Source organism: Ooceraea biroi, chromosome 5 (assembly GCF_003672135.1).
Source record: "Ooceraea biroi isolate clonal line C1 chromosome 5, Obir_v5.4, whole genome shotgun sequence".
NCBI lineage: Eukaryota > Metazoa > Arthropoda > Insecta > Hymenoptera > Formicidae > Ooceraea > Ooceraea biroi.
In genome coordinates this window covers 1,009,440-1,021,673 of record NC_039510.1, presented here as the reverse complement: position 1 = coordinate 1,021,673, position 12,234 = coordinate 1,009,440, and the positions used below count along the sequence as shown (strand labels likewise).

General features: G+C 49.2%; 1 protein-coding gene across 5 annotated transcripts in view; it reads left to right on the top strand.

Annotated features, from left to right (window-relative positions):
• The window catches only part of LOC105279301 (neurobeachin), a 181,837-nt gene that overhangs the window by 114,205 nt on the left and 55,398 nt on the right, over positions 1 to 12,234 (top strand). For 3 of the 5 annotated variants that reach the window (XM_026969857.1, XM_026969856.1, XM_026969858.1), the window contains exons 31-37: positions 477 to 684; positions 792 to 1,145; positions 2,474 to 2,600; positions 2,704 to 2,812; positions 2,989 to 3,164; positions 3,243 to 3,514; positions 3,897 to 4,033. In XM_026969857.1, coding sequence (XP_026825658.1) covers positions 477 to 684; positions 792 to 1,145; positions 2,474 to 2,600; positions 2,704 to 2,812; positions 2,989 to 3,164; positions 3,243 to 3,514; positions 3,897 to 4,033 — 1,383 coding nt within the window. The remainder of the gene's footprint in view (positions 1 to 476; positions 685 to 791; positions 1,146 to 2,473; positions 2,601 to 2,703; positions 2,813 to 2,988; positions 3,165 to 3,242; positions 3,515 to 3,896; positions 4,034 to 12,234) is intronic. The other 2 variants (XM_026969861.1, XM_026969860.1) reach the window with 1 other exon arrangement.

The following is a 12,234-nucleotide window of genomic DNA, read 5'->3' as shown; positions in this document are numbered from 1 at the left end:
AGTAAGTACTTGGCACGCGAAGGTTTATGATCGAGTATGACCGTATGAAATTATCCTCCATGAAACGTGTGTGTCGTAAAGTACAATTCTAGGATTTTGTTAGCAAAATACTACAGTACCGTAGCGATATAGTGTTCGTAAGCCTGAAAGTACTATAAATATCTAGTTTTTACGTAACACTTTCTAAAGAACAATATATTTAGTAATAGTTTACTGAAGTTTAGTTGACAGAAAATTCCTTGTTACCGACTTGCTCCGACAAAATCCGCGAGAAAGGTATAAGAGAATTTTCAAATCTCATTCGGATCAGTAAAGATAATTCTTTCGCGTATCTCTTGATCAGAGCTTTAAAAAAAACGCCTCAAACGTTCGCCTGACGGTTCGCGATTGAGATATGAATCCTAATAAATTAAAAAGGCAGATCTAAGGATGCCGGTCTTTCATGGTTCCCTTTATTTTAATCAACTTTCTCTCAGAGCAACGACTCCAGCGAGGAAACGGTACACCGCAGCAACATCACCGCGGATCCGAGTCCTTCCGAAGTTACTACAGACAACGAGAATAAGCACAACTCCTCCGAGGAGGCTTGGACCGACGTGAACCTCAATGAGGACGGCGACACGATGCCAATTACGAATCCTAGGGAGGATCCGCGAAATATTCACAATATCGCTCACTCACGAGGTAAAATCAATCAATCGCAAAACAATCGATTCTACGATCGATGATAATCTCATCGATTTATTCTAATTTTTAATTTATTAAATTTAATTGCATCATTTAACACGCAGGCGAGATGCAGGACAGCGAGGGCAACGTCCTGGAGCAGGAGATGCTGGGCAACGCGGAGCGTGGGGAGAAACCGTCGGCGGAAATCTCGGTGGTGCGAGTGCCTGATCGGCTGGTGGTAACCGCGGCATCCCCAAGGGCTGATGAACTCCCGATCAAGGGCCTGGTCGACCATTTACCGGTACCGACACCCTCCCGCGAAGCCTCGCTCACACAAAAGCTGGAAATGGCTTTGGGTTCGGTTTGCCCCCTCCTTCGGGAAATAATGGTGGATTTTGCCCCTTTCCTGTCCAAAACACTCGTTGGCTCTCATGGTCAAGAATTGTTAATGGAAGGAAAAGGTACGAGCTGCAAGGGTACGTCGAACGTACGGTCATTTCTCCATGCGTGCTCGATGTGTATGTACGTATATATGTGTGTGTGTGCATGTGTGCGTGCGTGTGAATTTTCGAGACACATCCGTCGTTATACGAATCGGGAAATCCGCTCCTCTCGTACGTGGCGCTCCTGCGTCCTCGATGCGCATTGATGGTTTGTATCGAAGCGCAGCCTATAAAGACGCGAGCATCGCCGCTAGACACCGGCCTGTAAAATCACGTATAAAAGGCAAGCACGGCTTTCAGGTCCAGCGCGTTTTACGCGCGCGCAATATGATGTAGAATGTCCGAGGTTCGATAGATAAAAAGGACGTATTTCACGCTGGACTTTATTGCACGACACGAGGAATAGCCGTAGTAGCGCGGCCTGTGTTTTTGTGAACGGTGTCGAGATATATCACGCCCACGAGTAAACCGGAATTGTAACGGATTAAGAAACTAAGGAGCGCGGCTAGCCTCGTGTACGCGACACTTCCCGGTGTAATAAGCGAAATTGCACATTAGATTTATTCATAATTTTATTAAACTTTATTGCTGTATGCACATTCCGATATAAAATATGTGTCGTAAACATATGGACACTGCTGTATTTTTCTCACGCTTTTGTCGATCGCACTCAGCACATTGTAAGAATAAGTTTTTACCCAGAGTTCTACGCCGGCTCATAAATACATGTATTATATTATACCGAAATCGTAAACGCGTGCCTTGCCGAGACGTTCGTCATTAAGCAAAAAAAAAGGAGAGAGAGATACAGAAGAACCCCCGTAATTGATGTATTATGTGCTCGTTAAGAGATAAAGGAGAGATCATAAAGATAAGAATTCGCCTGTCGCTCGTGCAAAATATTTCGAATCGTGCGTTTAGATATTCCGCGCGATAAATAAAAATTTAAAAGTCCGCCCAAAACGGGCGTGCTCGGCGAGACTTTCGTCACTTTTACGGCCGAAGCGTCTCCGGCGTTTCACACCAAGTATTCAAATTAGTCGCTTTATGATCTCGCTTTAAAAAAACACGCTCGCGCGTCCCCCGGGCGTAATCTCTCACCATTAGCATTCGGCACACGTGAATAGGAGTCGCGATGATTCCCGCAGATTTTATATTCAACGAACGCGACGGCCCCGCGAATGTATCGATGTACTTTATTTCGAACGACACCCCGGCTGCACGTTCTCCGTAAATCACGATGCTCTCTGTCCGGCTCGTTCGTTTCTGACCCACCCATTGTTGGTTTTCTTCATTGTTTATCGTTTATCGTGCGATTTATCATTCGTTCGTTTAACCGCGCCGTCTCTGCAATTTGCCAGGTTTGACCACATTCAAAAACAGCAACTCTGTCGTGGAGCTGGTTATGCTGCTCTGCTCCCAGGAATGGCAGAACTCTCTGCAGAAGCATGCGGGCCTCGCTTTCATCGAGCTCATTAACGAGGGACGGTAAGACGTTCATTACCGCTAGAACGCGCGCGAGCAAAAAAACGCAAACGGAAGATTCTCGTTTTCCCTTCGTGAAAATACTTATTCCCTTGCGTTTACACAGGTTGCTATCTCACGCGATGAAGGATCACATAGTGAGAGTCGCAAACGAGGCGGAGTTCATTTTAAACAGGATGAGAGCGGACGACGTGCTGAAGCACGCTGACTTTGAGGTATTGCCCGCGTTTCTTCCCGCGATTGCACTATCTTCCTAACATAACCGACCGGTTTTTGTCGCCGGGAAGTTTCTACAAGCTTGCCGATATCGATATAACTAGAAACATAGCTGTCGATACTCTTAAGACAAAGCCACACGTAACGCAATAATTTTTTTTCCTACAATTTTCAGTCTCAATGCGCGCAAACGCTTCTGGACCGCCGAGAGGAAGAACGCATGTGCGACCACCTGATCACCGCAGCGCGAAGACGCGACAACGTGATCGCCAGCCGGCTGCTGGAGAAGGTCCGGAACATCCTGTCTAACAAGCATGGCGCGTGGGGCTACATGGATCCAATGGCTGCAAAGTAAATTTTCGCGAAACCGAGCGAGATTGTTCTCACATCTCTCGCCCGCGGGGTCTTCAATCGCGTATCTGTTCACAGATTGGCCGAATACTGGAAGCTGGATGCTTGGGAGGATGATGCACGCAGACGCAAGCGTTTCGTGCACAATCCACTAGGCTCGAGCCACCCGGAGGCTACGCTCAAGGCGGCTCTCGAACACGGTGCACCCGAGGATGCGATACTTCAAGCGCGTGAAGAGTTTCACGCGCACCTCGCAGCCTCGCGTGCACATCAGCAATTGCAGTCGGCGGATCTCCTGGATGACAGCGAATTGCTGTCGGACGACAGGGACCTCGACAACGACCTGACAGGTAGATTGGTCAGCGTACTTGGTAGCCGATAAACGAGACGTGACGTTCTGATGACTCGCGTTGCACGTGAATTGACGCTTTCGTTTCGCCAATTTCGCCCCGTTGATTTCGCCGAATTTCATCGTTTAAACTGCGCGCGTGCGTCGATTGTTAATTACTTTAATTTCTCATTGTTCTCGATTTCCCCGCGCGCGTTGAATATTGCAAATTCGACGTTATTGATTGTTCGGAAGGACGCGTGAGTCTCATGACGAAAAAATACACAGTTTTTAATACTTGAATAAAAATCATCTTTATTTTGGTGTGCGAGTAATACATTTTTTGGAACTGCTTTTTTCGCACGCATTGTTCTCACTGTTCGTTTATTTCACTGCCTTATCAGGTCCGGTGAACATTAGCACAAAGGGCAAGTTAATCGCTCCCGGTATCGTGGCGCCTGGCATCATTTCCGTTACATCTACGGAACTGTACTTCGAAGTGGACGAGGACGATCCGGAGTTTAAGAAGATCGACAGTGAGGTGAGTCTTAAAATCGAAATCTTAAAATATGGTGCTTGAGGAGACACAGAAATGCGCTTCATTATTCAATTTATAATACAATATATACATATATATATTTTTTTAATGCACTTCCGTGAAACAAAAATTTACATGTTGTTTATGTAACCCTCGATAACCGCCTTACCTTGTCTTCTCTTCATTACCGTACAACATATGCATTTGGGACAACTCGTTACACTCATGAACTATTATCTTCGTGAAATATAGTCCTTGCTTGTCTTGGCGATAAGATTGTTTTTTTAATGAAAAGCCATGGCCAGTCAGAAAACGATAAACTGGCTAAACGCAGGTTTGTCCATTAGTATTTTACGAAGTATGGACTAATCTAATGCCTCTAAAATGCAAAGTATAGAAATATATAATTTATATTATTATATAATTTTCCTTTACTTTCGTCATTTCTCTAATTCTCTCTTATCGCATATCGCATATAGCCTTATCAGCGCGCGGATCGACACACTGGCGTAGCACCACTTTAAAAATGCGTGTGCGGCGCTCGGTTATTTACATATTAAATGTTTGGGATAATATTTTACGCTGCTCTTTCTTAAACTGACGAACGCGAGGTCCGTAAGGTAGCCGCTCATAACGAAGAATATCAATCATTCCGGCCGTCGTGGAATTTGAATAAGTGCGCACCGTAAATGATGAGACGTGGCGAAAGCTTCCACGGCACCGTCGGCGCAGGCAGATTCCGCCTAGAATTAGTCCGGACGTGTCCCTGTCTATCAGCGCCCACGGGGCTACGTTCGTGAAGCTGACGCGATGAAAAAAAAAGAAAAAGCGAGCGAGAGAGAGAGAGAGAGATAAATAGAGAAATAAAGAATAATAAAAAAAACCAATCCTGTAGAAAACTAAGATAAGGCACGAGGGAAAGGGCTGGGAGAGAGAAAGAGGAAAACTGGGAGTAAGGCAAACTGGAAGAACTAGAAGGACGATTATCATATATCGGTCGTAGATCTCGCGTTTGTATAACTAGGGAATAAAACAAACAGAGGAGGGCCCCATGGGGTCGGCCGATCTTCAGGGTCGGCAATTATGAGCCCCCCGCGGGGCCCGGTATCTGCCTTGCCCGCACTCTCTCTTTTTCTCTCTCTCTCTCTCTCTTTCGCTCTCTCGTCGTCTCTCTTCCTCCCTATCGCCCCATCGCTCCACACGCATTGACCGCGCATCGGTGGCATAGGTGAACAAACAGCTCCTCCTCAGGAATGTACCGAAGCCATGCACCATGCTTTTCCCACCTAGGCCGATAGGCATCGGCGACGGCGAGATCGCGAGAATGCAACTTGCGACGTTGCTCGATCGGCTCGCCTTTAATGCGTTCTTCGACTTACGCTGGTACCACCCCGATCGCGCGAGGTCTCGTTGACGCCGCCGGATTCTTCCTTGATACCGACGTCTCCCTCGTTACTCCGATGCCAGTGTCCAGAAGTCTCGATAACCGCTCGTCAACAACCAAGATCCTATCGCCGTCCTCTACGTAGTCGCCGCGGTCGTGCATCCCTCGCCGTGTCTACCTGTCGTCCCCGTCGTCGTATGTCGACCGACGGACTTGCCCCGTGAATAGTACGAACTCATTCGGGCTCTCTTAATTGGAATCCTTTTTAAGGAGGAACGCCAAGCGCACCTGGAAGTGAGGGGGAGGGTGGAGGAAGGTGCGCTGGAAGAGAAAAAGAGAGAGAGAACGGCGGACCGGCAGAAAGGCGGAGGGAGAAGGTGAAGGCGAGAGGAAAGAGCGGAAAGAAAGACAGAGAGAGAGAAGGAGGGAGAAACCGGTCGTTCACGATCGAGACACGCTCATTAGTCGAGGATGTCCCGAGGGTAGGCGGGAGGCTTCGTCGAATTCGTAGGCGATGGATCACTCGATAGTCGAGCCGAGACTTAAGCGATCGTAATGCGCGGCCGCAGAAGAGGATGCACCCAGGAGTGGCCCCAGGGAGGGATTGCATATCGGGCCGCGTGCTGCTGCACCCTTTTGCACGTATCTTCCTCGTGGATACGGGCCTGCCCCCTCTCGCCGATCCCTCTCACCGATTCCCTCCTTGCCGATTGTGCCGATTCCTCCCTTCTTCCTCCTCCGCCTTTTATAATGGCCCAGGCAAACGTATTTATCGTGATTTATCGTTTACACGGGTTTCTCCTTTCTCTCTCCTTCTCTCTTGCTGCCGGCCCGTCGTTTCGCCGTGTCTTTCTCTTCCTCTCCATCCGTCCTGCAGTCGTCGTACGTTAAAGATAGAGGATGCGCACCGTGCGATTACGTTGAGGATGAGTTATCGATAGTTCGCCGGCAGCATTAATATATCGAAAACAAATAATCGACGGTATATATGGCACATTGTCCCTCCCTCCAAATTTTCGCGGGCGCGGTCCTACCTTCCGTCTCGGACTCGATGAGGAAAAGGAAATCGCGCTGTCCTGTCGCGATTCAGAGATCACCGAGGCGCAAAATCCCGCGGCCATTCGCGAGCCGATGGTTATTCATGTCGCGCGTATTATTTCCATGAGATTTATGTCGTATAATTGCTCGTGATGGCGAGTAATAACGGTATGCCGCCGCGCTCGGTTGCGGTTGCGCGGCTGAAAATTGAGTCACCACTCGACTTATTCCCGCGGACAGCCGCGCGGAGACCGAGATCGTAAAATAATAATTGATTCCCCCGTTTCTTATTAACGTGTGTTTTATCGTGAGCGAAATCGATTACCGCGATACCGCGTGCATTCCATCTGCGGAAATGCACGTGTGCTAAAACCGGCGTGCTCTTAAAGCAAAGAATAAAGATTAATGATAAGTATTGGCTTCGAGGGAATCATAAATTCGTATCATTGAATATCATTGTCGCATTCGTGCAAGACTCGCAGAGCACGTTTCCGTAATTTTCGACAGTGTTTGCACGTCCCTTCGGGCGTTTCTTATCTCGAAAATGGAGAAGCGGATCGCTTTTCGGTAAAACTAACGGACTCTCCGTCGCTTTCGGCTTCGAGAGGGTAGGTCACACGGGACATTAAACTCCGCCGCGTCGCAGCGGATCGGGCGGCTCGCATTTTTATGGAAACCTGCTCCGTGGCGCCTAAAGCCCCCTTCCCGCGGTATAGTTATCGCAGACACATGCTGCGAATATCCCCGTGGGATGCCCGTGCGGTGCGGGAAAGAGAAGGCAAGGAAGGAACAGAGAAAGAGAGAAGAACGGACGGGAGAGAGCGAGGAGTACCGACCGGACAGGTGGTCCGTGCCGTACGTTGGTGCGTGCTCGTTCGCGAGGAAGGCACCATTAACGAGGGGGTACCGTGCCGCGAAAAATCCGCGATGGCGGGCCGTTTATCAGCGATCCGCGAATAGAAACCTCCTCGTAGATCACGCGGTGTCGGAGATCTCCTGGTTCACAGTCGGCCGCGTAATGTCTGTGACTCACTTTACGCTCGACAAGAAGAAACAGAGAGAGGAATTATTAATGCAGTTTTATTATTCATACATGCGTGCACATTGTGTAAACGCTCTCGTGCAATCGATACAATTTTTATGAAACATCGATAGGACAGAAAAAAGGAAAACGGAAAGGCACGTCGTATCGGGGACATGCGTGTAAAAGGCTAAACGGGAATGACAGGAGGGCGGGCCATGACCGAGCACCGGTTTAACGTTATGAGATTACAGCCTTCTCTAGCGCGATGCATATGTATGATATCGGTGTGATATAGTGCGAGTGACGTTATAATAATGCGACTATAATTATTCTGTGCTCCGGCGGCGAGCGAGCGAGCGAGCAAACTGTCGCCTGCACTTTAAACACAACGCGCGTATCTGGTACCATCAATCCCGACTGCATAATCTTCATATCTCGCGATTACAACTGCGCGTCGATAAATAATAAAATCCATCAGTTCTTTTTACAGTCGACTGCCGAGACTGTCAAGTAGCGCCTTCGACAAAGAGACCCGGCTTTTTCTCCACGTCGATGAGCGCGATATGTCTTTAGTTCGTTAAATTATTTATCGCTAAATTATTTATCGCCGAGTACAAAATAATAGGCTCTCACCGCGCCTGACGAATAAGCGCGCATTACTCTCGATCGGATCTAATGTCACCCGCGCTCAGGGGTTTATTATTAATAAAACTGGCATTCCCTCTCTTTTCCCTGCGCAGGCAATAATAACGCCTTGCAACAGTTTCGTCGAGCGTCTTCCACCAGGAGGAATCGCGCGCGCGTCCACGCGGATTTGCATATCCTGCATAATTAAATCGAACCGCGATTTCGATGGGACCGGACGTGGTGGTAGCCGATGTCCGGCGGGCAGTCTGCGCGAGGAGGATGCAGTTAGTTTGGTAAACACTCATCAATTCATGGGCAGGGCAGCGCGAGGAAGCTCGACAAGGGGAACGGGCCAGAACCCGGAGAGCAGGCTGGAAGGAGCGGGGCGGGTTCGTTCTCAACAAGGCAGGGGTAATCACTGCTATTAGCGCGGACATTACTCCGGTGGTCCGCCAATCTCCGCAACACTCCATCATATCGGTGCCCCGAGGCCTCTCAGCGGTGCAGAAAATGGATTTTCCTGCGGACCGCGATCACGCGGCTCTCCCGTCCTTCGCTGTCGCGACTCAGATCGTCCTCGATCCCGATTGAAGCTTCACGCTGCCTGGAATCGTCGCCGAGCCTCGCGTTGATCAATCCTGACAATTCTACGCACGACAATTCTTGCATCATCTTATTGCATAATTATTTCTTTGATTCTTCCTTTCGAATCAAAACTTGAGTGATGCGCACGATTATCTCGTGATGACGCTTTAGCGGCGGATTGCGGGAGTCGAAACGCGTCATCGTGATCATCATTGTCCGCGTCGAAGACGAGCGAGAAGTCTATCGCACACGAGCGGAAAGAGAGAAGAGTCCCGCTCGCCGGTTCCCTCGCCGGTCGTTAGAGGCGTGACGACCGATTATCCTCGAAAGGAATGATGATGGATATCATAGGCAACTGTCTCGTGCCACATCAGGTTCTGTCAGCGACTGCAGGTAGGCGGGAGGCTTGTGGGTGTATCCGTTCTGTAGGTACGCGAACCCAGCTCGGTGTTGAGAGTTTGCTCGCAGGTATACATATGGGGTGCTCCGAATGCACGCCGACCTGTCTCTTAACGAGACGTCCTTCCACCGTGTTCCAATCCTTCGCAACGTCGCTCGTTCCATGTCGTGCGTAACTACCGGAAATACATGCACTTAAATCGCCCAGCGAGAAACAACCCTTAGCGATACGGTGCTAATTTCTTCTCGACGTGTTCTCCACGTTTTCTCACGGCGCACCTCGTACATGTGCATAAACAGAGGACGATACGTATCAAGATACGACACTGTTACAGTGTTGGACGTTGATCAAGAACGGCGCAATTTGGGCAGCCACGTTATGACTAAGAATGAGGGATTAATTACTGGCTTCAGGGACGTCGATTTGGCAGGGTCTGCTCTTTGGGAAACCCTGCAGCATCATTTTTCCAGCCTGATCAGAGGACTGTATAATGTGAACGTCTTCTCGCTCCGCGTGAACATTCGAAGAACCTTTACCAGACCTAAGGCTGATCGCAAAATAGAGATCACATTGCTGTCAGCCGCAATCGCTCGGCATCTCATGGGAACCCTAGTTACCTCATTGATACGGACCTGGAAGAGAGCTAGTCGCCGGCGATATAGGCGGGGCACAAGGCTGGATCCGATTCAGAGTGTGACGGATGGTGCCCACCTGTGGATTCATTCACTAATCTGCTCGCTAAGCAAACAGCCCAAACACACCCCGTCATTATCGCTGACGGCGTAAGTAGCGCCTGATCTCGTCCTTACCCGATATTTATTATGCCCTCTCGAGGCCCCCCCCCCTCCTCGCCTTGTTCTCTTTTTCATTGGCTCTCTTTCTCTCTCCTTCACCCCTAGCTTCGCGCACGCATCTTTATAACAGACCAGCGATCGAACGCCGGGCCCATTTTCGCGTCACCCTTTCGCCACATTGATTTTCGGGCTATCTACGCGTTCGGGTGCACGTTGCCCCGCAATTATCGGCGGCGCCCCGGCGTATCGGTGGCCGCGTGTGCCATCTGGATACGTGCCTGGAATGGAATTTCAGGGCTACGCTCAAGTCGCGCAAGAGTAGCTCTTGATTCCAAGCGTGTGCGCGCCGCGGGTAGAAGCGGCCGCTCGATCGTGATACGTACACGCACTCGTTTTCTCCTTGAGATAATACCGCAAAGCGTGTGCCCCTCCAGGTATCTATCAGTTATCCAGTCTAATGACGCTTGTAATATCTCCGCAGAATAAAAGGAATTAACTTTAGATTAATGAATTTTTTTGCGTGAATTAAACGTGGCAATGAATCAAACGTGGCGACGCCACAGATCGTGATAAAATAGTTAACGTAAAAAATTACATTCTCGATTGAACGATTGTTTCCTCGTGCCACGACAGTCTCTAATTATTCCCGTATCCATTGGAAGAATGCGAAATAGAGGTAGACGCTTGCCTCTTGCGTCGTAATCAGGGAAACAAGCGAATACGGGCGCAAAGGTACGCCAGGTGAACGTCGGGGATGAGCGGGGAAGTCGCGAGATAAGGGAAAACGAAAGTATTCTTTTTTTCTCGACCAAATTGACAAATTTATTAATATATATTACATATATATTACATTGATTCACCTGGCGATACAAACTTATTAATTTGAGTAATAAAGGAAAACCTTTACCAGAGGCCGTGTCTTTTTCCCGCTTTTCCCGTACCATTAATCACCATGTCTCGTGAGCGGCGGGGTACCCCGCGGTGCGTTCTCCAGCGAGCTGCGCTGCGTCGCGAAACGGACCGCGACGTTCGACGACGCGAATCTATTAATATTAATGAGACCGTCGGCGACACACAACGAGCGCGCAAATCACACGAGAGGATAGAGCGGACTCCCATTCCGCGTAATATCGATGCCGGATAATCACTATGCATCGCCATGAACGAGAGAGTGAGGAAAAACGTGGTTCTCGACTGCGCCTCTTCGATGATGTCTCATCATCTTAGATCAGATTTTAAATGCAAATTCTAGATCCAGAGGAAGAGAGAGAGAGAAAGAAAAAGAGAATCAGATCCGACGAATATTCTCCTGATAAATGCTCAGCGTACTCGCGTGCGAAGCGTATCCAATTCCGGGTCACAAATTCGTGCTAAACGTTATTGAGACGCTTGCCCGATCATCTTGCTGAGTGCTGCGGTCGATAAGCGAACAAGGAGATCTGCATACTTGGGATTATCTCAAATTGGTTATCACCGTGGCGAGATGGAGCGAGACGGAGCGGATGGAGCGTAGCGTGAAATCGGTATTGCGTATCCGGTTTTGCTCGCAGAGGTGCTGCTCGACCGAGCGTATAATTTGTCGCTCGCGCGCGCGGAGGCAGGTTTTACTTCTCAATTATGCAAAAATGGGGCCGGACTGCACGAGTGGGGACCCACGGTGAAATAGTTCGTTGACGATAGATCTCTCGTCGATCTGTCGATTTGCGATTCATCGACTTGCAGTTTACGTAACTGGATAACGAGCGAAATGACGAGAGCTGCAGGCTGCAGGTCTCGCGATTTCGTCTTGAAACCGGTGAAAATTGTACGCTCGTCGGAAACCGTTAAAACGAGAATATAAGTGCAACGATCAGGATCACCAGGTTTCCGAACGATTTTCTTTATTGTCCCATTAATCACGCGCGGGAGCAACGATGGCAGTGGAGGACGGCGGTCGCGTCAGCTGTCCCGCACGATTTTCATTCACGGCCTGTGCGTGCCCATCGATTCGTGTACGGCTGCAAAAGGAAAGCGAAATCGGGGAAGGCTAGTTATCGGCGGGCGAGATGGGACGAGCGGATAGGCAGGAAACGGGAATGTTACTGACCCGGGCGAGAGCGAGCTGGTAGTTAAAACTGTGCGCATCCCATAATTTAGCGATTATTTTGACAAGGGTATGATCTCCTGACAGTTTGCCGTGGCCTTATGGCTACGCTCTGAAATATAGCTATTTAAATGGGCGCTTAGGTGCCCCGTAACGAAATACGTACTTTCCAGCGAATCGGCGGAACCGCAGTTGAGCGATCGCACGGTTTAACTTCCCCTCGGTACTCACGTCGCTTTATTTGCTCGAGGAATCACGAGCAGAGAACA